Source organism: Onychostruthus taczanowskii, unplaced genomic scaffold, assembly GCF_017590055.1.
Source record: "Onychostruthus taczanowskii isolate IOZ18803 unplaced genomic scaffold, ASM1759005v1 scaffold6, whole genome shotgun sequence".
NCBI lineage: Eukaryota > Metazoa > Chordata > Aves > Passeriformes > Passeridae > Onychostruthus > Onychostruthus taczanowskii.
The window spans coordinates 5,184,127-5,206,293 of NW_024503679.1; the positions used below are offsets into that span (position 1 = coordinate 5,184,127).

Sequence of the window (22,167 nt, forward strand, 5' to 3'; positions counted from 1 at the left end):
GGAAGGCACCGGGCATCCCTCCCACTGCTGCTGCTGAAGCCATTCTGAGAGGCAGCCTGGCATGGCTGGGTCTGAGCTCCCGTCTGGCCAGAGCTTTGTCTGTAACAAACACCTTTGTCTGTAACAAACACGTTTGTCTGTAACAAACACCTTTGTCTGTAACAAACACGTTTGTCTGTAACAAACACGTTTGTCTGTAACAAACACGTTTGTCTGTAACAAACACCTTTGTCTGTAACAAACACGGGCTCTGAGGTTAGCAAGGACAGACTCGGGGTGGGAAGCGGTGCCGAGCACAGCGGCTGTGCTGACACCCCACATTCAAACATCAGCACTGCACACAGAGGAGCTGCACCTCTGAGGGGCTTGCACTACACACTGCCCCCCTGAAGTTCCACAAAACCTGCACAGATGCATCAATCAGGTGAGAAGTAACTTGGCACTGAGCTTCCCTGCACAAAGGGGCTCAGATCTGGGCAGCCTGTCTTCAGGACAGGCAGAGACAGGAGTGAGCTGTACAAGAGGCTGTGCCTGTGGGAGCAGCAGCTCCTGGTGTGCTGTCTGCCTGTGCGATCCCCGTCCTGCTCTGCAGCAGCAAACGCAGCTCAGGCACTGCTGCTCCTCAGGCACCGGGCACTTCTGGCCTGGCTTCACAGGAGAAACAACGCTTCTTGTGCCTGCAACACGCTCTGCTCCTTGAGAATGTGTCAGGCTTTGTTCTGATAAAGGCAGAAGAGAGTTCTGCCACTGTTTTTCAAGCAACACATTGCCTATGAGGAGAGAGAGATTTAAAAAACTCACTGATTTACCATGTTAAAAAAAGATGGCACATTTATTGCTACATAAATGTTATATACATAGTGTTTTCTGTTACATTGACAGAAATTTTTTGAACTTCTTGCTGCTGGTTGGAAAGGTTTATCAGCAATACCTTGAAATTTGACACAGGGTACAAATCTGCAATAAACCAACAATGGAAACTGGAGAACAAGATGAGAAGCAATTCATCTCGGACAATTAGCTCTTACAATACTCCATAGGTACTACACGGTATGCTAGAACCCTACTATGGTCTTACAATGCTATTGTAAATTTCTGATATTAATGAACAGGTTATGGTAAATAACCCTACATTTTTACTACCTAATATAGTAAAATAAAGTAAGAAACTTTTTACTGAAAACTTTTTTTGATTTCAAAAATCTAGAAAGAGTAATATTTAGAATTCAAGAAATTTTCTTACAAGATTATTGTATAAAAGACTAGCTACAGTGAAAAATAAGCCAAATGTTTTTTTCTTTCTATTTTATGAAGGAAAGCTTCTGGGCATACTGCAAAGTCTAATATAGCCAAAAAGACAACAAGCTTAGAAGGAAAAAGGCCAGGCAGTGGCACGTGATCACTTTCACACGTCATAAGCAACAAATTCCGTTTAGCTGATAAACACTGAAATGAAGAACAAGGCCACAGATATAATCAGGTGTTATTTGATGATATATGCAAATTAAAGTAATAGAAATGAGTCCACTAATTCCACAAACTGTTTTGTTAGGAACCATCCAAAACATGAGCTTAAATTCATTAGTTTATTTTATCAATCCATCTTTTGTTCTTTCAAATTAAATGACTTCATAAAAATTATAGTTTTGTTCCTGTTTTGTGTGTGAACCAATTGCCAGTGATGACAGATGCACTATATAAACAATAGCTCAGACAACCTTGGCTTAGGAAATTTCCTCCCATGGTCATTGCAGTGGAAGACAGTTTCCATGGAAGTTCAAAGGGATTTTAACCATTTCAACACATCTGTGACAAAGGAATACTTATGGACACTATTCTGGTGGAGAAACATTTAAAGGTTTAATGCTAATATGGCTTGGGACGGGGGTATTTGCATTTGATTCACACTATTTTTTCTCCACTGACAAGCCATACAACATGACATGATAGTTAACGTGTACAGGAAGGAAAAACTGGTGACCATTGCTCTTAAGATTCCATTACATAATAAGCCCACCCTGCTGGTGGTTGTATCATCACACTACCTGCCACGGTGAATTTAGGATTTTATATTCACCAAAGTTACAGCCTGAAAAAAATCTCCTTTGTATTTTAATGCATTTTGTGCTTACATACAGCTAACACTTTACATGTACTATATGTAGTACTTACTGCTCGGAAAACAAAGCAACTCTAACAAAGTAGATTCTCCCCACCCAATTTACACTTCACGTTACAAGCTTTACTATGAAGCCTAGAAGCCTAAAAAGGTTTTGTTTATAATTAGAAAAAAAAAAAATGTTTGAGGAAAGTCTGAGGGAAAATAAAAATCACTTTTTAAATCCAAGAAATGTTATGGTCACAGTATTGCTCCAGCCTTCAGCCTTCATGAGGCCTCTGAGTGGCTTGAGGCACAGAGCTCAGTATGGGAGGGGAACTGTGACCATAACTGTTCAGATTACCAGAGATCAAAAATAACATAAAAAAAGCTATACCAAGGAATAGTTTCCTATTGCATGGAAAACACTAGTCATATGGCAAAAGGAGAGGAAAGGACAACAAAAGACTTTTCCCTTCCTTTTTTAAGACACTAATAGGTATGCTGGGAATGCTACGGGTCGACGGTTGTCACTGCTTTGTTCTCTGAATGTGAACAGCTCTAGTAAATGCTGGCATTCAGCTGAAATTTTATCAGCTTTTAACATGTTAACTTTTCCCTTTATATGTAGACCTTTACAGTTCCATAACAATAAATAAAATTTGTAGTTACAATGCATTTGTCAATTCAGTTTAGGCACAAGGCAACTTCCACAATGAGTGGAGAGATCACAACAGTCTCTGATTGTGCAGAAGCGACACACTGCTTGCAACAGAATGATATGTTCAGAGTATCTCGTGGGCTGAAATTCTGACTGAAGATCTTGTATCTTCACTCCTGATGCAGGTGTTGACCAGTAGCTTTGATCATAAGATTGCATTTGGGTTTCTTGCTTCAAGTGTTTTCTCCTGTCAGGTTTGTGTCTTCATATAATGTTAGTTGTCTGTGTCCTTGTGAAGAAAGGTCACCTTCTGTGTATCCTACCAATAATTCTGGAATTCTAGAAAGAAATTCAGGAGAAGAAAGAGGTTATTAGGAAAAGAATAATTAAAAAGCTTAGTATCAACACTAGAGACCTAATTTGAACGGGATTTGGTGACATTTTCGGTCATTTAGGTGCAAAAGAAGATCACATTGAGAGCCCCTGAAATCCGCCATTCCAGAGATACCTGTCTTAAACATGATATATGGAAGAGATCGCTCTAAAGAACCTTCTGCTGGGCACCTCTGGATAAGGGAGAAAGAATAATCTGCACATCTCAGACCTTCAGTTTGTGTCTGACTTGCTCTCCAAATCAAGCAGTGCCAAGTTCACTCCCTCCTGAAGGTAAGTTGCAATATTCCTGTACAGCCCTTTCTGCCAACATTGCACTTCAGTCAACCCACAAAGTTACTGCTATTAAAAAAGCAAAGACACCAAACTTTTGAAAGTGGTTCTTTATATTTATATGGAAAGAACAGACTAAGTTGGCTGTAAATTAAAAACTATCTGACAATTCCAAAGTAGCCAACTGCTCTTATATGAAATAAAAAAATTAGAGAAGTTCAAAGCATTAAGAATTAGAATATACACAACAAGAAACCTCCCAAAACATAAAATTCAGTAAAGTTCTGGATTAAAAATAGGACACTGAACGCAGTTTTTTATTCTTTTTGGAAGTGGCAACAGGTTTTATTGGAATACTCAATTTTTTTCCTTTTAAAATCAAGGTTTCCCAACTATGTAGAATACAACCAACAACACAAATAAACCCAAAAGACTGATATTCTTGTAGGGCCTGCCCACGAGTGTGTTTCAATGAGATGTTACATACTGGGCTACATTAGTTTTAAATTTTAACTACCTTCACCAATACAGGTTGTGACTTAAGACAGTTCCCAGTCTCTGTTGGACAAATAAGAGGAGTTAGAATGACTGGCCTTGAGCCAGAGAGCAAATCTCTCTGGGGTGAGGAGTCCCTGAGACTGTATCAGCACTGGGAAACAATACATGGATTTTTATACCAACTAATGTGATATTTAGACCATTTAAAGATGTATAATTCATCTCTAATAAGCTTGGCTTATCTAGCAAGCTGTTCACTGCTCCTCTGATGTCATGCCAAGAAGGCCACCTGAGCCAAGAGATGTAGCCATTGGCAACAAGGCAAGAAAATAGACACTGACGACAATTTCTTGGGGTTTCATTATAAACCCAAACAAATCTGCAGCCTTCTGCTTCTGCTGAGAGATGTGAAAGCACAGAGAAGCCAGCTCAGAGCTCAGCCCTCCTCATCCAGGTGTCCCCACTCGGGCCAGCACAAGCAGCATGACGTACCTGGCTGGTGTTCACATATGACCCATAGGGTTGGTAGTTTCACTCAGGCCAGGGTGGCTTCCTGGGTGTGCTGTTGGTGGCTCTGCCGATACGGCAGAAACTTTTTCCTCTTCCCTTCTCTTAAGGCAGGCTGCTTTAGGGTTTAGGTTTCGTTCTGTAACAGAAGAATCAGAGTTCTCAATATTCCCATACACTGACACCACGGGCAATACCGATACAAGGACCCTGGAGTAAAAATAGCTCTGCAGCTTCCCTCTTCAGCTGCTGACACCCCCTGCTCACTCGCAGGTGTCCGAAGCTGCAGACAATGGCTACTGAAAGTCCTGCCAGACAGCTCCTAAACTGGTATTTAAAAAAACCAAAGAGACAAAAAGCCAAGCCCAAACCCTTTCAGCAGCCTACGTACACCTTCAGAAACTTTTAAAAAGCACCTCCTTTGTCAGCATAAGACACTTAAGTGCTAAATGAGAACTGTCTGTAATTTACTATATAATAAAATTGAATGTGACCATTTTGTTGGTAGGCTGAATTCTTACCAACCTTGCTGAAATCACAGCAGTTTTAATAATGTTGCTGCTTCTTCCTTCCCACAGTATTAGCCAGCTGTTAGGGCAGGGGAGGCAGCACACTCTGAATGGATAGTTCTCATCAGCCTCAATCTGTGAAATCACCTCGTGCCCATCTTGGTTCAATCAAAAGACTGTGATGACAGTCACATACGGCAGGAGCATTATTTTTTTTCCAAACCCTATTTCCTCTCACATTAAAGCCAATACTTTATAATAACCAGCTGTGGACCAGCTATCAAGGTGTTTTCATCGGTGTGTTTCCACTTCCCCACTTAGCTTCAATAGATGTAGATTTGGATCTCATTTCCAAATAATGACAGTTTCTAAAAGTCAACTGTTTCTGTTCTTCAAAATGGCTTTTCATGAATCAAATACAGAAGATGTCAATCACAGGGGTCCAAAAGACAGACAAAAAACATGTAATGTATTCCACCATGGAATTTAATCAACATTTTAAGGTATTTTCTAGCTGTCAGTACATTCTGTTTTGCAGTTGGAGATGGCAGATACAATTATAACTGCAAGAAGTCTGCCAAAACTGAACAGACAGCACAAGCCCTTTTCTTGCACTGCACAGGCACCCCTCTAGTAACTGCAGTTTAGTGACCCCTGTGCATTTTAGCTCATCTGACAGAGACTATTTTGGATGGACTTGATAGTTCTGCTGTCACCAAAGTCATTATCAGCAGCCTCCTACTGCATTTCCTTAAGGATGAGCACTCCTAAAGAGCCTACCGGAAAAAAACCCAAAACTGCTAACTTTCCTTAATCACAGTTTTCTTTGTCTAAATGTGGCTTGCCTTGAAGTTTTAAATATTTAATTACGTGGAAACTTTGAAAGGAAGTTAATTTACAGTGATTTAGGAAATGGAGATAAAAACCCCTGGCCTACACTGAGAGCTTAAATCTGAAATGGTTCATTTTGAATAGCACCAATCACAAAATGAGACGCTTCTTCACCAGCAGAGAGAGGAAATCGTTTATGCAATCACACAAAGCACTGTGCAAGCTCCTGTGGGTGTCACACAAAGCTCCGGTCACTCACTCGCAGGAACAGGTGCAGGGGACGGGGAGACAAACGGGAGCCAGGGCCCCTCCCCGGGACGCCCCGGCCACGCGGAGCTCAGGAACGCGAGGAAGGGAACTGCTCCCTTTACACTGCCTGCGCAGAGGGGCCAGTCGAGCTGTGAGCACAAAAGTTTTCTACCACAGACACCAGGGTTGGAAGTCCTCTGACCAAGGCAGAATGATTTCATTAACATGGAGCTTCCTGTGAATTACAGAATCTCTGAGAGCAGGGAGATAGACTTGATGCTTTTTAAACACAAAATCCACGCCTGATTAACGTCCCCCTGACTTCCTAATGCTCAACCTTATCTTCTACACCACGACAACCTTTTTCAGACCAAAACAGTGCCTGAGATCTCTCAGAGATGCTAAACTGGGCTTTATAAAGGCCCCAGCTGCTCTGCAGAACAGTTGCTCTGTGCCTTGGAAGAGCTCTGGCTGGAGACCGTGTGTTTCTGTACTGACAATTGGATCACTAAAAGTGCCTGAAAACACAGCATCTCATCCTTACTGCATGAAGTACGTAAATTTGTGTTAAGTTAGTGATTTAGCCCCTTTCCATAAACTTCTAACTTCCGCTTGGATCTTCTGTGCAAAATGCAAGCAACACATGAGAAAAAGGAAGTAAAAATGAGTTATGCAAAAATAAAACATTGTTATCACTTGTTGACATCAGTGATTCAAAGATGTAGTGCATTGAGCAAATACAACCACTGACATATCCACATCCCAAGACTTTTCACTTGACACACTTCCATCAGCCAGACACGGAGGAAGATGGCTGCCAATGAGTCCCAAAGAGCAAAGCACGAGGACACTCACTTGGGAAGTGCCACCTCCACAGAACGAGACTATTTCTGTTGGAAGGGACTCCCAGCCACCATCCAGTCTGACTCAGGGCTGACCAAAAGTTAGAGCAAGGTGCCCCAGAACTTCAACTTATCTTTGGCAAAAATAAACGGAGATTTAAAGTCAACTGTGGCTTCACCAACTCACAAGAACAGAAGAGTTGAAGAACCAAACGTAATTCCTAGAACCATCTCGCCTTATGAGAATGAATGGCAAAAAATAGTTTTCCTTCTGCACCTACCAGCAAGACTATTGGCTCCTTCTTGGAAAATTTTGAAGGAATCAAAGAAAGAAGATTCATGCAAACCCAGCTCTGACTCAATTAGAGCACAAGCTTCCTCACTCCCCAGTATATGTTTAATGCAAAATCTTAGGAAAACACAAATAAATTCACTGCATTTTAATATTTCAATTATGCGCCGTTCCTAAAACAGATCTCTTATTTTTGTTAAATATTTTCTAGTACTAAACAAGTGCTTGTTACAATTTAAAGCAAGATGTATCAATTCAGAATTGTACCAAATCAAGATGTTCAATTACAGAATTTACCTTGAAAACTTAAGTGATGACTAATTGAACAGGAAAAAGAAAGGTCAAATTATAAACCTTGTACTCACTCTGTTCCCCTTTTTTTAAAAGAAGTGATTCTTTACTTTTTCTAAGGAGCTTCAGCATCACTGCAGAACAGCAAACACACTTTCAGCAGCTCGTGCACCTGGCTGAGCAGGTTTCAGGACACTGAAACAAAAAGCTGTCCCCCTGGGCGTGCCCCAGCCCCGAGAGCACTGACCTCTCACTTGCTGCTCCAGGCTGAGGATCACTGCCACAGCCTGGTGGAGGATCAGCAGCTTCGTCTGCGGCTTCTCGCTCTTCAGGTGCAGCTGGCACATGCGGCCCAGCTCCTTGAACGCCTCGTTAATGTCTCGCACACGCAAGCGTTCCCGGGCGTTGTTGGCCATTCTCCTCTCCTTCTCTCTTTCTATTTTCTGCTCTGGGTTTAAATCCTCATCTTCGTTAGTACTGCTGCGAGAAAGGAAACGTGACAGGGTATTGAAATAACACTGGTATTTCAAACAAGTCATCCTGGTGCTGACTCCAAACTGATGAAGAATAAAATAATTTCCAACAAAGTTTTTGTATTTTCTAATGCATCAGCTTATATAAAAACACATTCAAGGAATTTTCAATTTCATGTGCTTATTTAAGAGTTTTACTTTTGTTAAAGACTGCACTGGCAAATTCTAGAACTACTTCTACTACTTCTAGAATTTTTCTTCTACTACTCAGTGCAGAGCTAAACAGTTGTATTTAGAATTCTTGAACTGCCTCAAATGATATCAAGTTGCACAGCCTTTTTTAATATAGGTTCATCCAATTTAGTCTAAAACCATGCAAAACCTCTGTTCTACTAAAACTAACACAACTAAATGCCATTGAGCATGTCTTAATACAGATTATGCTGCCTGTGGTTGCAAAAGTCTCATTGTTTACTGTTACCCCAAATTTCAATGGTTGTATCAGGCCTATCAAGCAGATCCTGAAGCATTTACCCAGTATCAGCTCCAGTTTTGTGTCTGTGGCTTAGGAAGGGACAAAGTGTTTCAAGAGGGTATTTAGCCACAGTGTTTCACCTCACACTCCAAGTGAGGAGCTGGAGCTCTCCACTGCCACAGACTCACATCTAGACAGGCAGCCCAGGCCCAGGTACAAAGTATCAGTAATTTCTGACATTGTCCCATCCTCTGTGCGGGGCAAGGCCCAACCTTCTGCTGCTTGCATGTACAGGCAGACATTAGGCATGGCACTAGTGTAAGGGAATGGACACTTGACAGATGATTTTCCCAGCAAATCCTCTACCTTGTATTCAAACATAAGCAGACAGTATAAACTTTTTCTCCCTTTCAGCTGCCTATTGGTGTATGCAGTGCAGTAACACAAAAGCCTTGCAATAACTTTATCAAATGTAAGGACAATGTGCTACTGGGCATTATCAAAGCACAGACTCTCCACGTTATGTCAGCAACGCACCTTGTTCTGCCTCTGGAGGAGACCTTGATATCCTTCTGGGAGGACTCATCATCTGATTTCATGTCATCTGATGAGGGAGGTTCATGGATATTTTCATCCTTCTCCTTATGTTCAGACTTGATTTCTGTTGGACCTATAGCCACGGACTGGCTCTGTAAGCCACCTGACAGTGCTGCAAGCAACCAGAGAGCAGAGTGAGTGTCACAGCACTGAAACACTGGCCAGGACCTCAGCAGAGAATGGCAGTGAGGGGCCAGAGCCGGGACAACAGGAAGAACTAACAGAAACAAGAAATCCTGGTGACACTGCTGTACTTGGACATGTGTCATGGGTTATAAAGCAATCACAGCTCACAGAGCAGCTTGATTGGTAACAGCTCAGTCTAAGGAAAACACTGTTTAAGACAAAAGGACATCGAGTGAAGAAGGAAATTTGCACCTGATGTCTGGGCTGCAAATTTAAGGGCAAAGCTGCACTGACATCGAGGCTTGGATTTGGGCTGAATGTGCAACACCCCCTAAATGGTGCTAGCATGCCAATAAAGGAGCTGACTTCTGTTTTCTGCAGTTTACTTCTTCAGCTAAAAATGGAAGGAACTGTAAACACGAGTGTGGAATGACCTCCTTCCCTTGGCTGTTCTGAACTCTGGTCTCAGCCCACTCCACAGCTCTCCTGGCAAATGGGAAACTGGGAAATGGCTGCGGCTCTGCAAGTGCATCATGGCCCCTTAAGCTGGAGAAACGTGGCTGTAATGCAGCCTTCTCTTGAAATTATACTGGGATAATTGAGGGATGCCCTCAAAATTGTTGCAGGAGTCCCTAACAATGATGCTATATCAGACTTGTTATTAATTTTTTATTTTTCAACATTATCTATGCCCCTATCCCCTGCACTGATGACATTTTACCAAGATCTACAGCCTCACTGCCTCTGAACTATTGCATGCCCTGTCCAGCATTTAAGTGTGGAAAGTTACCTCTGTAGCTGTCTTGTGTTTTATGATTTAGTTCTGTGCTCTGAGCAGAAACTGTACTGGGAAGAACTGAATGGTTGCTGTTGAGGCTGACACCTTCTTCCCGGTGAGTCCCAACCTAAAGGCAAAGCAAATTTCTATTAAAGATGTGATTCAAAGAAATAGTCCAAAAATAGAAGTACAAAACACTGAAAGTATTTGCTGGATTAGAGACCCAAGTTTAAATTCTTGCTGAATAAAGGAAAGATTTAGTTGATAGATGCTGTGCTGTTACACTGAAACACTTGATTAGACCTTACTGGACTGGGCCGTGTCTCAAGCAGTGACCAGCCCTATTTGGAATAAAAGAAGCCAGATATCTAACTATTCTTACCACCTATTTTTTCATCTCTTCCTTCATAATACATCATGATTTAATTTCTGAGCAGCAAGCATTGAGATGAAGAGTCTTTTAAAAAATTCTAATTTTGCATAAACTTGAATTAATGGTACTTATGTGAGACAGCTTTGAGTGTGCATACCTAACCTGAAGAGGCAACTTGTTAAAAAACTGCTCCTCAATACAGAATACTGTCATCAACTTCTATTAAATAATGTTTGGTAGAGAAAAAAGGGGTAAAGATACACTGCCTGTATTTCAATAATTTCCATTTAAAGCTTCTGATTTCTAAAGGCACAAAAGTTCTTTAACATTTATAATATAACCAACATAATACAATTAAACAGTTAAAAATGAACAAAGACGAGGGATTCTACTATTATTTGTATAGTTACAAAAACTGGCTACAGATGAAGCTTTTTATTGGAACAGTAGCAAACATGTCAACTAGAAGATTAAGCCTTTAATTAAATAGGTTTATTGCCTGGAGTTACACATGAGAACCACTGTTTTTCAATAAATCCTTCAATCCTAGTAAACTGCTGAGCTTTGAATCCCTCTTGAGTAATTAATGCAGCTTTTACCTTTCATGTCTTAGTATGGGTTTTACCCAGAGAGAGATAAATACCCTTATGCAAGTTTATCCTTTGTTTAATATACACTTGTTCCTGTAAGCTAATGCACAGGAACAAAAAAAGAAAGGGGGAACCCCCCCTCCCCAACAACCCACAACTAATATCAGGTCATTCCGGGCTGCTATTTGTATCCATTGTTCTGCAGAAAATCTCCTCTTGTATACTGTGGAATATCTGTTGCTATTTCAAGTATATTTTATCCTCCTCTGCGTGTAATAGGCTTTGTTTGTGAGAAGTTCTACTCTGGACACAGTCGGCCCTGCGAGCTCCTGCAAGAGTCATGAACTCGCTGGGAGGAAGGGGCTGAGCCTGGGTCTTTCAGCCTAAGAGACAACACTCTTTACAAGTGCAACATGAAGCTCATTCTCACTCTCAGCTTCTCAAATCGGAGTCCTTTCCTAATTATGCTTTGCAGGTTGCGTGTTTTATTTTCTTCTGCTGGTCATGCTTAGTCCTAACACTTGAGGGTGCTTTTATTCAAGCCACAGACCATTAATTGTTTCAGGGCCAGGTTTGTTCCAAAATCTACTTCTTAAAAAAGGCAAAAATTTCTTAAAGCTGTGTACAAACACAGCAGCTGTCAGAACCCTGGCAACTTTCAAATCTAGAGCTAATCTAAAGGCAAGAGATTAGCAAATCAGTTCTGATAAAGGCAGAGAACAGATGAGAAATAAAACCTGAATTCAAGTCCACGTTCCAAACCTTTGAAACCAAGATGTACAAATTAAAAGCACACAATTTAGATTAACAGGATTTACACAGAAATCTTAAGAGCTAAAATGTTACCAAACTGACCATAACAGTGATTTTTATCTGTGATCTATGATATACCAGAAAATCCAATCTGGCAAACAAAAAACCCCAAACAACATGACTTGCTGAAAGTCACCGCATCCCATGTGGAGGCCAAAAGCTCTGTTTGCCACAGTTACAATTGTACGGTGGTATTCAAGCTACCCAAGATTCAAGTATTTTAAACACTGAGTTCGAAAATTTGGTTTGCTTTCCTTTCCCTGGGCTCGCACTGCATAGAGAAAGGGCTCTCCCCATCTGCATTTCAATGGAGCACAACCTCGGGCTTCCTTTAAGTCTTCTGAAAAGCGTCCGGGGCCATTAGCTCGGCGGCGTTCGGAACAAACGAGCTCTCGACGTGTTTTATCGCTGTTATTTGTAAGCGATTCCCAGTTAGGCGCTTTCCTAGCGCCAAGGGCCAGCTCCGGGGGCAGCGCGCTGCCGGCACTGCCGCGGTGCGGGGATCGCGGCGCTGCGGCGGCTGCCGGGCGCTCCCCATTTCCATACAGCTGCCCCGCCGGCAGCGCGGGCTGCGCCGAGGCACGGCCCTCGGAGCGCCGGCCCGCGGGACTCGCGGCAGCTCGTCCCGAAAGAAAACTAACTCAGCTAATTCATCCTCTCCGCCGCTAATCCTGCCCTGTTTCCACGGTCTCCCCTCCCAAGCAAAGCTCACAGCTTCCCAGGCACACAAAATGGGAGACAAACGGAAGGCCGGGCTCTGCCACACCGCAGGCAGGCAGAGCACACACACAGTGTGGGGAGAACACAGCGGTGAGGAGCGAGCGATCAGCGCAAACACCGCGCTCGGGATCCGCTGTGAGCACTGAACGCGCTCGGGATCCGCTGTGAGCAGGGACCAGCGCAAACACCGCGCTCGGGATGTGCTGTGAGCAGGGACCAGCGCAAACACCGCGCTCGGGATGTGCTGTGAGCAGGGACCAGCGCAAACACCGCGCTCGGGATCTGCTGTGAGCACTGACCGCGCTCGGGATCCGCTGTGCAGGCACCCGCTCGGTACCAACGCGTTCCCATCACTGCCCTTTGCCTGCTCCCTCCACACAATGCCAACCCAACAGAGGTCTGGCATCCAGTGCAGTCACAAAAAACTTATCACTCAGTAACCCCAGGTTGAGAAAAACAATAGTCCTGTTACAAGACTGTACGTTGTTGTAATTTACCACGTCAATGTATTCATTTTTATGCATTTCAAGACTTGTACACAGGACAATCTGCAGACCCACTGACATTTGCAAATTTAAAAAAAACTCCAAACCTGAGGGCAGAACATATTTCAGTTGATTTAAGTGGTAACATTTGGGATCTGAAACCAGAAAACCAGTTTAAGTATTTTAGGCAACTAAACAAAAACTAGACAAATCATGGGCAGTGATGACACACAACTGCATGTAGGAGAACCGAGAGTGACACGTGGGGGAAAGGACATCTAATATTGGTTAATATTGGTTCTGCATCTCACACTTTAGTTTGATTATTCATTTTGAGCACTTAGCACGGAAAGCTTTTGAGAACTGGAAAACAAAAATGCCACTGTTGGTCTGAGTCTTTGAAGTTTCCAAGCCCTACTAGCTGGTCAGTTTGGCATGGTCATTAAAACCATTTCAGCCAAGGTGTGCATAATTAAGGCAAAGAAAAGGGCTTTGTAATCAAGAATTTTACACTTCAGACAGCTCAGAGTTGTTCAGTGGGAGCATAATCTCTGCAGGGAAACAGCAGCTCTGGAAGGGTTTGAGCAAGAGCAGAGGTTGGTGTTGGCAAAGCTGCTTAACTGGCCTTTCATGCTTCTACTGGAGCAGGCACAGGGCACAAAGAGGGAGATCACCAATTTTCTTAGATTCCTATTATACCTGAAAAAACCCTCTGACTTAAAGATTGAGTTTCATCCTTAACTGAGTTTCCAGGCCTTTTATTTATTTATTTTTAATCAGTTCAGGCTGTTCTTTTTCCATTGTATTACAATGACAAATAAAAAGCAGCTTGAATAAGAACAAAAAGTATTACTTCTTAACTTTTCAATAATACATGAAATAAAATACAAATCAACTTCAAAGGCCAGTTAGCAAATATTTGATGAGTTTGAGATATTAAAAATCTATTTGAATAAGTCTAATGGCCAGCCCAGCTAAAAAGAAAACAAGACCATTCAGAGCAAGCAGGAAATGAAGTCAACTAGAGTTGTAAAATAAATCTGGCTCAAAAATTAAGCAAATGTTAAAATAAAACCATGCCTGGTTACACTAATTACATAAAAAGGAGTTAAATTACTCATTTCCTAGCTCCTTCAGCCAAGATCATCATCTTCAAGGGAAATTAAATTTATTTTTTTTCCTACTTTTTTTTAAAGAGCAAAAATGTTTTGTGCAAAGATCCCACCCTCCTTCAACAAGGAAGTTTCATTTAGTGCTGAATTCCAATGAACATTTCTTGACCCCATGTCAAACAAAACTTCAAAAATAGGTAATCACCGTTATCAACGTTGACATTTCTCACTATATTAGCCCAATACTCATTACTTTCTTAAAATTTACTGGATGCCATCTCAAGTAAAGCAGTATTTAAATCCAGAATGCTTACAGTTCAGGTCGTGTGTCAAATCCTCTGCTCTCCTATTTACTATTTAAAAAGAATGCCAACCTAATAGTAAATAAGAGTTTGAAATGACCTGGTTATTGAAGAAGAATTACCCCTGATACTTGGGGGCAGTACTGCAATGCAGCCATTGCTAATGAAGCCCTGAGTCTGCAGCACTGCCAGATGTGCCAGCCCTGCTCTGTACCTATTTCAGGACTCCATGCTAAGGCACGCTGAGCTCCTGCAATTGCAAATGATGTCAAAGGGCGCTCTTTGGGGACTGGGCAAGACCACAACTGGATGCCTTCTGTTGGAGCCAATTATTCTGATGTAACAAAATTAAGGTTAATCCAAGACATTCTTTAGCTGACTCACTTTACAAGCCAAAACTGATCTGCAAGCTTGTTTCACCAACTGAGGATGAAATGTACAGGCAAATTTTTTTGTTTTGTTAATTTATGTTTATTTCTAACAGACAAGCTTCTGTCAGTCAAATTATTAGACGATAAATTAGGTCTGTATTACATTTAAACTACACAACTACATTAAACTAGAGAAGATCAAGGAACTTCTGTCCATTTTGGAGAGTCGTTTTCCACTGTCCCCTATTTTAATAAAAACTGAGTTGATAAAATATTTATCATAGCTTATTTAAAAGAGAAACTGAGATTTTTAGGTACATTTTGGCACTACTGTGTCTGGCTTAGCAGTACCAGAAGGTTCCTCAAGTCACAGAAAAAAATTGTCACTGCAGTTTCAGTCACTCACTTTACACCACATCAAGAGCAGAGGGGAAAAAAGGTTTCATTTGTAGGGCTAAATTTCAGTCTACCCTAGAACATGGTAGAACTTTAACAACATTCTTGAAATATTAAATCTCTGTAGGTACTACGAAAAAATTCAAAAGTACTTATGCACCACTTCTTTCATTACTAAAAGTAACTGTGAACTTGTATAGAAAACTGAAGTTGGATGTGCATTTGGAAAGTACCCCCTCCTCAAAGCCCCCAAACACACGCAGCTTATAGAAAGCAACCAGTTCTTTTTGATGTTTACTGCATTGGTCCTGAAATTAATATAAATGGATGTGTGACGTGCGAATGGGAGAGCCTGGAACTAATTCTGTTTTATAGAATACAAACCCTTCAGCAATTGGGGTACCTAATTATTTTGATGATAGGTGAAATTTTGCCTTGATCACACAGTACCCAGCTGTGAATCTGTTTTATAACAGAAAATTTCACAGCATGTAACTGGTCTTTAAAATTACGCTGTAAACATGCAAACACATGGCACCACTAAAACAAGCATGTTTTTAAAAGCTCTTTTTCCTTTAAGCATTTTAGAGAAGGGGGGAATGAAAAGGAAGAAAAAGGGAAGTGAGCAATGCTACAAATAGATTTGTTTACTGTGTAATGCTTTTAGCATATTTCTGATCTATAAAAAGCTCGACTACATTTTTTCAGAACAGTTCACATTTTTAAAGAAACTAAGAGATGGATTGAATTATTTCACCCTTCTTGGGGATTAATCTGAAAGTAGTTTCCTTTTCATTGTTACTTACACTACAGCTGTGCTCAAACTCCTTTTCGTTTAGAAAAAAAGTTTAAATTTTGAGCCTGCGCACACTATGGTTCCACATTCCAACAGCTTCCTCCCAGTCCTCTGCCAGCATCTGCTATTGAAGACTAGTTCCAATTTACAATAAACAGCTTTTCCAGACCAGAACACTTGAAATTCAGTCCTTCTTGACTGCTTTTCCCATTCAATCTCCCTATTCACCATTTCAAGGAGAAAATGGTTCTGCCAATTATTACACATCTGGAAAAAATGCATGTATAAGCTGAAACGCTCTCAGCAGAAAGTTTCAGCTTTCTGCATATGGTCACAGCAGGATTTTATGGGCCACTGACCAGGCCAAAGTCTAAGTTTTCCCATCTTTTTCCTCCCCCTCATTTCTGCCCACCCCCACTCCAACATTCTAATTGGAAACCCATAGCAGGTGCAAGCTGTCTGCCATCTTTTCCTCCACAAGAATCTCAAGTGGTTTCTTCCTGATAAATATTAGTCTTACAGCCCAGCTCTGCCTCAGTAGGCTCTACAATAGTTTCAGTGCATTAGCTGTAGCTGCTTTGCATAAACATACTCATGTTTTATAACATCATTACCATGGATGCTTGTCTGTTAGCTGTTACAAGGCTGGATGCTCCATAGTTTGAGCTCAGGCTTCCAATTGGCCCATTGTGGGATGGTCCCAACAAACTATGGATGTCTCCATGGGCAGCTGACAGGCTTGTGGAAGGCCCCACAGCGTGGTTCCGCAGCACATGGATGGCATCATCGAGTCTGTCCAAGCGATCCTCCATCCGGGACTGCTGTGGGGATGCAAGAGGGACAGGAACACCCATTACTGAATAAATCCCCAGGCTCTCTTACCACAACAGTCTAGCTCGGAGGTATTAAAGACAGAAGATGAAATGTTGTATCAAAATAGTATCAAAAGACTTTGAGAGCACCTACCAGCACTACAAACAAACAGGAAAAAGAAAATATTATCTGGAGATTTTGTTCAAGATAGCATTCATTCCACAAATAGGTGGCAGCTTTGAAAGTGAAGCTTATTATAAGGTTAATGTTACTCAGCTGCTATTGTACTGCATGAAAAGAAAAAAAGGAATTGCTACAAAATAAGCTAATGCAGGACAAGAAAGAATGATCATAAAATCAGCCTCACCATGCTGGAAACAATTAAGAGAGGCAGTGGTTTTTTGAGAATCTGCATTACAAAAAAAACCCCAAAAACTGGACAAAACTTTAAGTTATCATTTTATAAAATGGACCTTCAAACAGATTAGGTATTTCAGAAGTAAAAGCAAGTTATTTGTGTTACTGTCGAAGTCTCTCTTAAAATTACTTTCTTTTAATTACTTTCTTTTATTAAAAGGAATACCAAAAACAAAAAAATCCCAAAGAAAAAACAATTCTGACACTGCAGCTCTAGAAACTGAAATAGCAGGATGTTGGAGTCAAAAGATGGGTCATACACTACACTAATTTAAGTTTTTAATGGGGAATCCGACGGAAGCGTTAATTGAAACACAAAAAGGCACCATCTAAAGTGAAATAGTACCTCACAGACATCCTTTAAGAAGGACATTGCATCTTGCAAATGCTCGTGAAGTTGCTGTTCAACTCGATTTTTCTGGCAAAGTCAAGACAGAACAGGAAGCAAAGCACAGGTTAAGATTAATTCAAAAAAGAGGTGAGGAAACAGCTGATGTGCATGTCAGCAATAAATTGTTAGTCAAGTTAATGCAACAGAGATCTGATTATATTAAGATAAGAAAAGGCTAATATTTAATACTGCAGTTATGTTAGGATTCTAAGATGTACATAACAATTATATTTAATTGCAAAAATACTGAAGAAAAGAAATCTGATTTAACTTATAATTTATTCTTGTTAGACAGAAAAAAATAGAAATTACATCTGTGGAAACTAGAAATATTAAGCAAGTAATCAAAACCTTCCCTCAAATTTTCCCTGTTTCCTTCCCAATACTGTATCGGAAATGTAAGAAGGAAGTCAGTAACTGAAATCCTCTGCTGAATCCTCAAAAGAAGAAAATTTACAATGCTGTAGATTACTGCCTGTGTGTTTTTCTGTAAAATGTTTAATTAATAAATGAACATTCCCAACAACAAATAATAATTACAAATAAAATGTATTAATACTTTAATAACAGTGTAATGCAAACAAGCCCTAGAGACAGCCATTTGAGGGAGAGAGGGGGAAGGACAAGTAAATGCGGAGGCATGAAGTCTTTATCTTTCTCCAGACTGAACTTTAGATAAGAATTAGCTATGGATTTGTGAAAAGGTACCAGAATCTCATAACAGCGCTTTAGCACCAGCTGTCCTCAGCACAGAAGCCTGATGCCCAAGGAACAGATGGTGAAAGACACACCCTGCACGTCTTATATTGTTCAACTGAACAGGCCATTTGTTAGCAAAGAATTCATTTGTAATGCTATCCTACTGTTTCCTTTAATGATATGCAGGATTTATACAAAACCAAGCCTTCAACTCCTAAGGAAAAAGTACTATGTTGCTTTCAACAATTCTTACCAAGGAGTGTAGAGAGTTTTCATAGCTGGGAGATGAGGGGGCTTGTCCTCCACTCCTCGACCACTGACTGGCACCTGTCAAAATTGTCTAGGTTAGTGCACAGATTTACACAGCAGAAGTGGGAAGCAGAGACTGTATTTCTCAACATAATTAAACCCAACATATTCTGCATAAAGGTAAGCTAACATATGGGTATACAAAGGAGGACAAATTCCTTCATTCAAGGGATAATTTTCATATCCTGGCATCTGTAGGGTTAGGTCACTGTCAGTGACAAAAGCGGTGACATCGTCTAAGTACTTCAGCATTAAAAAGTGGACTAAGTACACACACACCATATTTGAAATACCTGCTTCTGCCTGTGTCACCATAAAAGATCTGCTGAATTCTTCTTCAGATTCTGTTCAGTATATGAAGGTGCATTTTTTTATATTGTTAAAATACACAACAAAAATATTTAAAGTCATCAAATAGGCAGCAAGTTAAGAATAACTGGAGAACCATTTTTATGACACCCCTCTACTAAACACAAAAACTTAAAACTGGGTCTAAAAGCTTTATCTGGTCTAGTTATGTACCATACCATTTTAGATTACAATGCATTCCAAATTCAGAAGAGTAAAAACACATCTAAGTCATTCCCATTTGGTATTTCAGATATACTTAAGGTAAATCACAGCAGAAGAATCATCGATTGTGCAACAAATTGACAATTAAATTCATATTACCTATACACTTCAAATTCAAAAACATAGCCATTCTAATTTGACATAAATATACCTAATTATCATGTAAATTTTAAAAATAATTAGATGTGAAATGCAATAACTAATAAAGCAGTACTTTTAACACAAAGCCTGAAGTAGTACAACATGCATTTTTCTCACCAACTAATAATGCATTTTTTATAAAGATACTACATGAAATTCTATGGCCATTAGAGACAGCTTCCTTTCAGCCATACAAATGTAATAATAAAGCAATTACATTAATAAATTATGGATATACAATCCAACGCAGCTCATTAAAGGAAGAGCCTGTGGGCTTGTTCTTTCAATAACAGCCAGAGCTGTGCGTCTGGAAAACTGGGAAAAGGTTTAATAACATTACAGTTCCTTTGTTCAGAGAGCTGCAAGTAGTTACCTTTTAAAGACAAGGTTTTATTTAACAAAAAGAGTACAGCTTGCATAGCTATTAAAATTATTAAAATACCTAAATATTTCCTTTCTAATTAAAAAATAATAAAAATCTCCTATTTCATGAAAGTCCAGAGCTGCCATAATTGTGTTGGAATTCTCTTTTAAAATACAAAGAATTCAGTGAGTAAGTTTCTAATTACCGATTTTCACTTCACACAACAGCTACTCTGGGTCTGGACCTGTAGTCTCTGTCTGCATTGCTGTCATTCCTAAACTTGGGAATAATGCTTGGAGTCCCACTTATTTTTGCATAACCATTAATGAAAAAACTATGGAGCATTTTGGTTCGGCACAATGTTCAAATTTTTCCCGGCTCAGAGATCCATTTTTAGAGACAGGACTGTGGTCAGGAGGACTCCTGGTATCAGAACTCAGAGTACCACTCCCTGCAGCACAGCAGCAGCTCAGGATTAAGCAGGAAGGTGGCCAGGTGAGCAGCAAACAGACTGAAAGCCTGTGCACCTCTTCCAACACATTTGTTTGGGGGCTTTAACTGAAGAGGGTCCTATTTCTATAGTGTAAGCCCAGAACAAAATTGTGAGTGGGGCATCTCACGAAGGAGACAAAAAGAAAAGAAGGGAGGGAACATGCAACTCCTCCTGTGCAATGCCCAACCCAACTGTGACCTGCAGCTTTCAGTCACACCTCGCACGGCCGGGGCTCTTCCCGGCGGTGGCACTCTGCCTCCATGGCTGCAGGTTGCCAGATGGCACCGATTTCCTGCTTGCCTCATTCCACTCCCCCTCCTAGAAGTTTGTGCATGAAATCCACCAATTATGTTAAAAAGCATCCTGGCACCACAAGCCCTGCAATTAACAACTGCAGCTTTTAGGGCAGCATCAACACAGCAGCATTAAAAAACAAATAAGCCAGGCAAGTGTTAGGATTTACAGGGGTCACCGACAGCAATCACTGCAGTATTGTTCTTACCCCTAGTCTCCCCAACACTAATCCTCTGGCTCCCCTTTCAAACACACTCAGAGCTGCAGAGGCCTGGCTTTGCATGCTCAGAACCCACCAAACCTCCTGAATGCCTCTGATCCTGCAGAAGGATTCTTAAAATACCGAGGCTCCCACCATTCAGATCCCTATATAAACTTCACATGCGTGTACACAATCATTAAAACTATGCAAGATGCTCAGCTCTGGGCATGTTTATGTAAAATTAGAAACTAAATGAGGGCAGGGCAGGCGAGACACACACTATTGTCTCATAATACTTGGGGGTTTTCATCAAGTTGTTCTCCAAGCTTTTACTTAACTGAATTAAAAAACGTCATTAATCCTCATTCAGCAGCACAAGAGCCAAAGAGTCAGTCATGAGCTTATGAAGCCCAAGGTCTCACGGCGTTGGTATCTGTCAGTGCTTTCCCTGGTAAACAGAGTACTCCTGCCGTAATTCACAATTAAAGCATGGGCAAACTATGACTTAAGCAATCTGTAATGCTATGAATGCTAACTAAACAAAAACCTAACTGCAAAAGGGGAAAATGACAAGGAAGGCTAAAATGCTCCAAAATGTATTATTTCAGTACACATAAAACATTTGTTTTATCTGCAATAACTTTTTGGGTCAAGACAGAAAATGGCTACCAGGAGTATAAATAGTAATAAATGCAGTAGTAATTACTTCACATTGTGCTTCACCGTGTTCTTAGTGACTCATCTGGGAATAAAGATAAAAGTCCAGATTCATAAATGAAGGTAATTAACTACTGGAGCAATTTACCAAAGGCTTGATAAATTCTGTATCACTGAAATTAAAGGGGGTGGGAGGGTATAAATGTGAAGCAGATGCTAAGTTTGAGCCTGAAAAGGATTTCAGTATTATTTGCTTCTGTCTACTACTGTCTTAACCATCAGAATCCAGAATAAGGAACATAAAGTGCCAATTTTGTACATTTCATACAGGTTGCAACAGGCAAAGACAACAACAGCAAAAGAAAACCACAAATTTTAGTAACCTCAAATTTGTATTCTAAACTCAGAAATTAGCTTGTGCTTTCATGCTTACAACACGAGGTGCAGCATCTCATTAGGCAACTCTTAAAAAAACCCTCTTTGGGATCTTAAAAATTTTAAATACTTTGAAAAGTCAGAACTTCTTTCTTCCAGCCACAAAATATTTTCCATACTTGCTTTGATGTTGAAAATAATAATAATTTTCTGGTCTGATCTGCCTTTTCAGTACAACAGAATACACAAAACATTTTTGTCAACTGTAATCACTAAATCAAAAATCCCATTAATCCCATCATTACTCAATTCAACATGGATTATTCAGTAATAGAAAAGAAATGCCCAAAGCAGCTGCTCAGGTAAGCCATGTCAGATATTCATTAATCCATTACATCCACAGAAAAGCAGAGCAGTGTCCATTAAACAGGAGTGAAGCATGAATGATGAAGGCTTTGAGTGACACTGCATACAGAGATATGCATATTCACAGCCACATGATTACGACTGCATTTTGCATGCAATACCTTTACTAATTTATTCTTCTAGATTACAAAAGCGTTCAGCCAAGCTCATTCTGTACTCTTT

At 40.5% G+C, this 22,167-nt stretch overlaps 1 protein-coding gene across 14 annotated transcripts in view; it reads right to left on the reverse strand.

Annotated features, from left to right (window-relative positions):
* Nucleotides 1-813: 813 nt before the first annotated feature.
* The window catches only part of TCF12 (transcription factor 12), a 160,757-nt gene continuing 139,403 nt past the window's right edge, over nt 814-22,167 (reverse strand). For 7 of the 14 annotated variants that reach the window (XM_041418413.1, XM_041418426.1, XM_041418422.1 and 4 more), the window contains 8 exons: nt 18,425-18,498; nt 17,428-17,499; nt 16,466-16,672; nt 9,906-10,020; nt 8,930-9,101; nt 7,692-7,924; nt 4,416-4,569; nt 814-3,098 (listed from right to left, as the gene is read on the reverse strand). In XM_041418413.1, coding sequence (XP_041274347.1) covers nt 4,427-4,569; nt 7,692-7,924; nt 8,930-9,101; nt 9,906-10,020; nt 16,466-16,672; nt 17,428-17,499; nt 18,425-18,498 — 1,016 coding nt within the window. In that variant the 3' untranslated portion in view covers nt 814-3,098; nt 4,416-4,426. The remainder of the gene's footprint in view (nt 3,099-4,415; nt 4,570-7,691; nt 7,925-8,929; nt 9,102-9,905; nt 10,021-16,465; nt 16,673-17,427; nt 17,500-18,424; nt 18,499-22,167) is intronic. The other 7 variants (XM_041418417.1, XM_041418427.1, XM_041418416.1 and 4 more) reach the window with 5 other exon arrangements.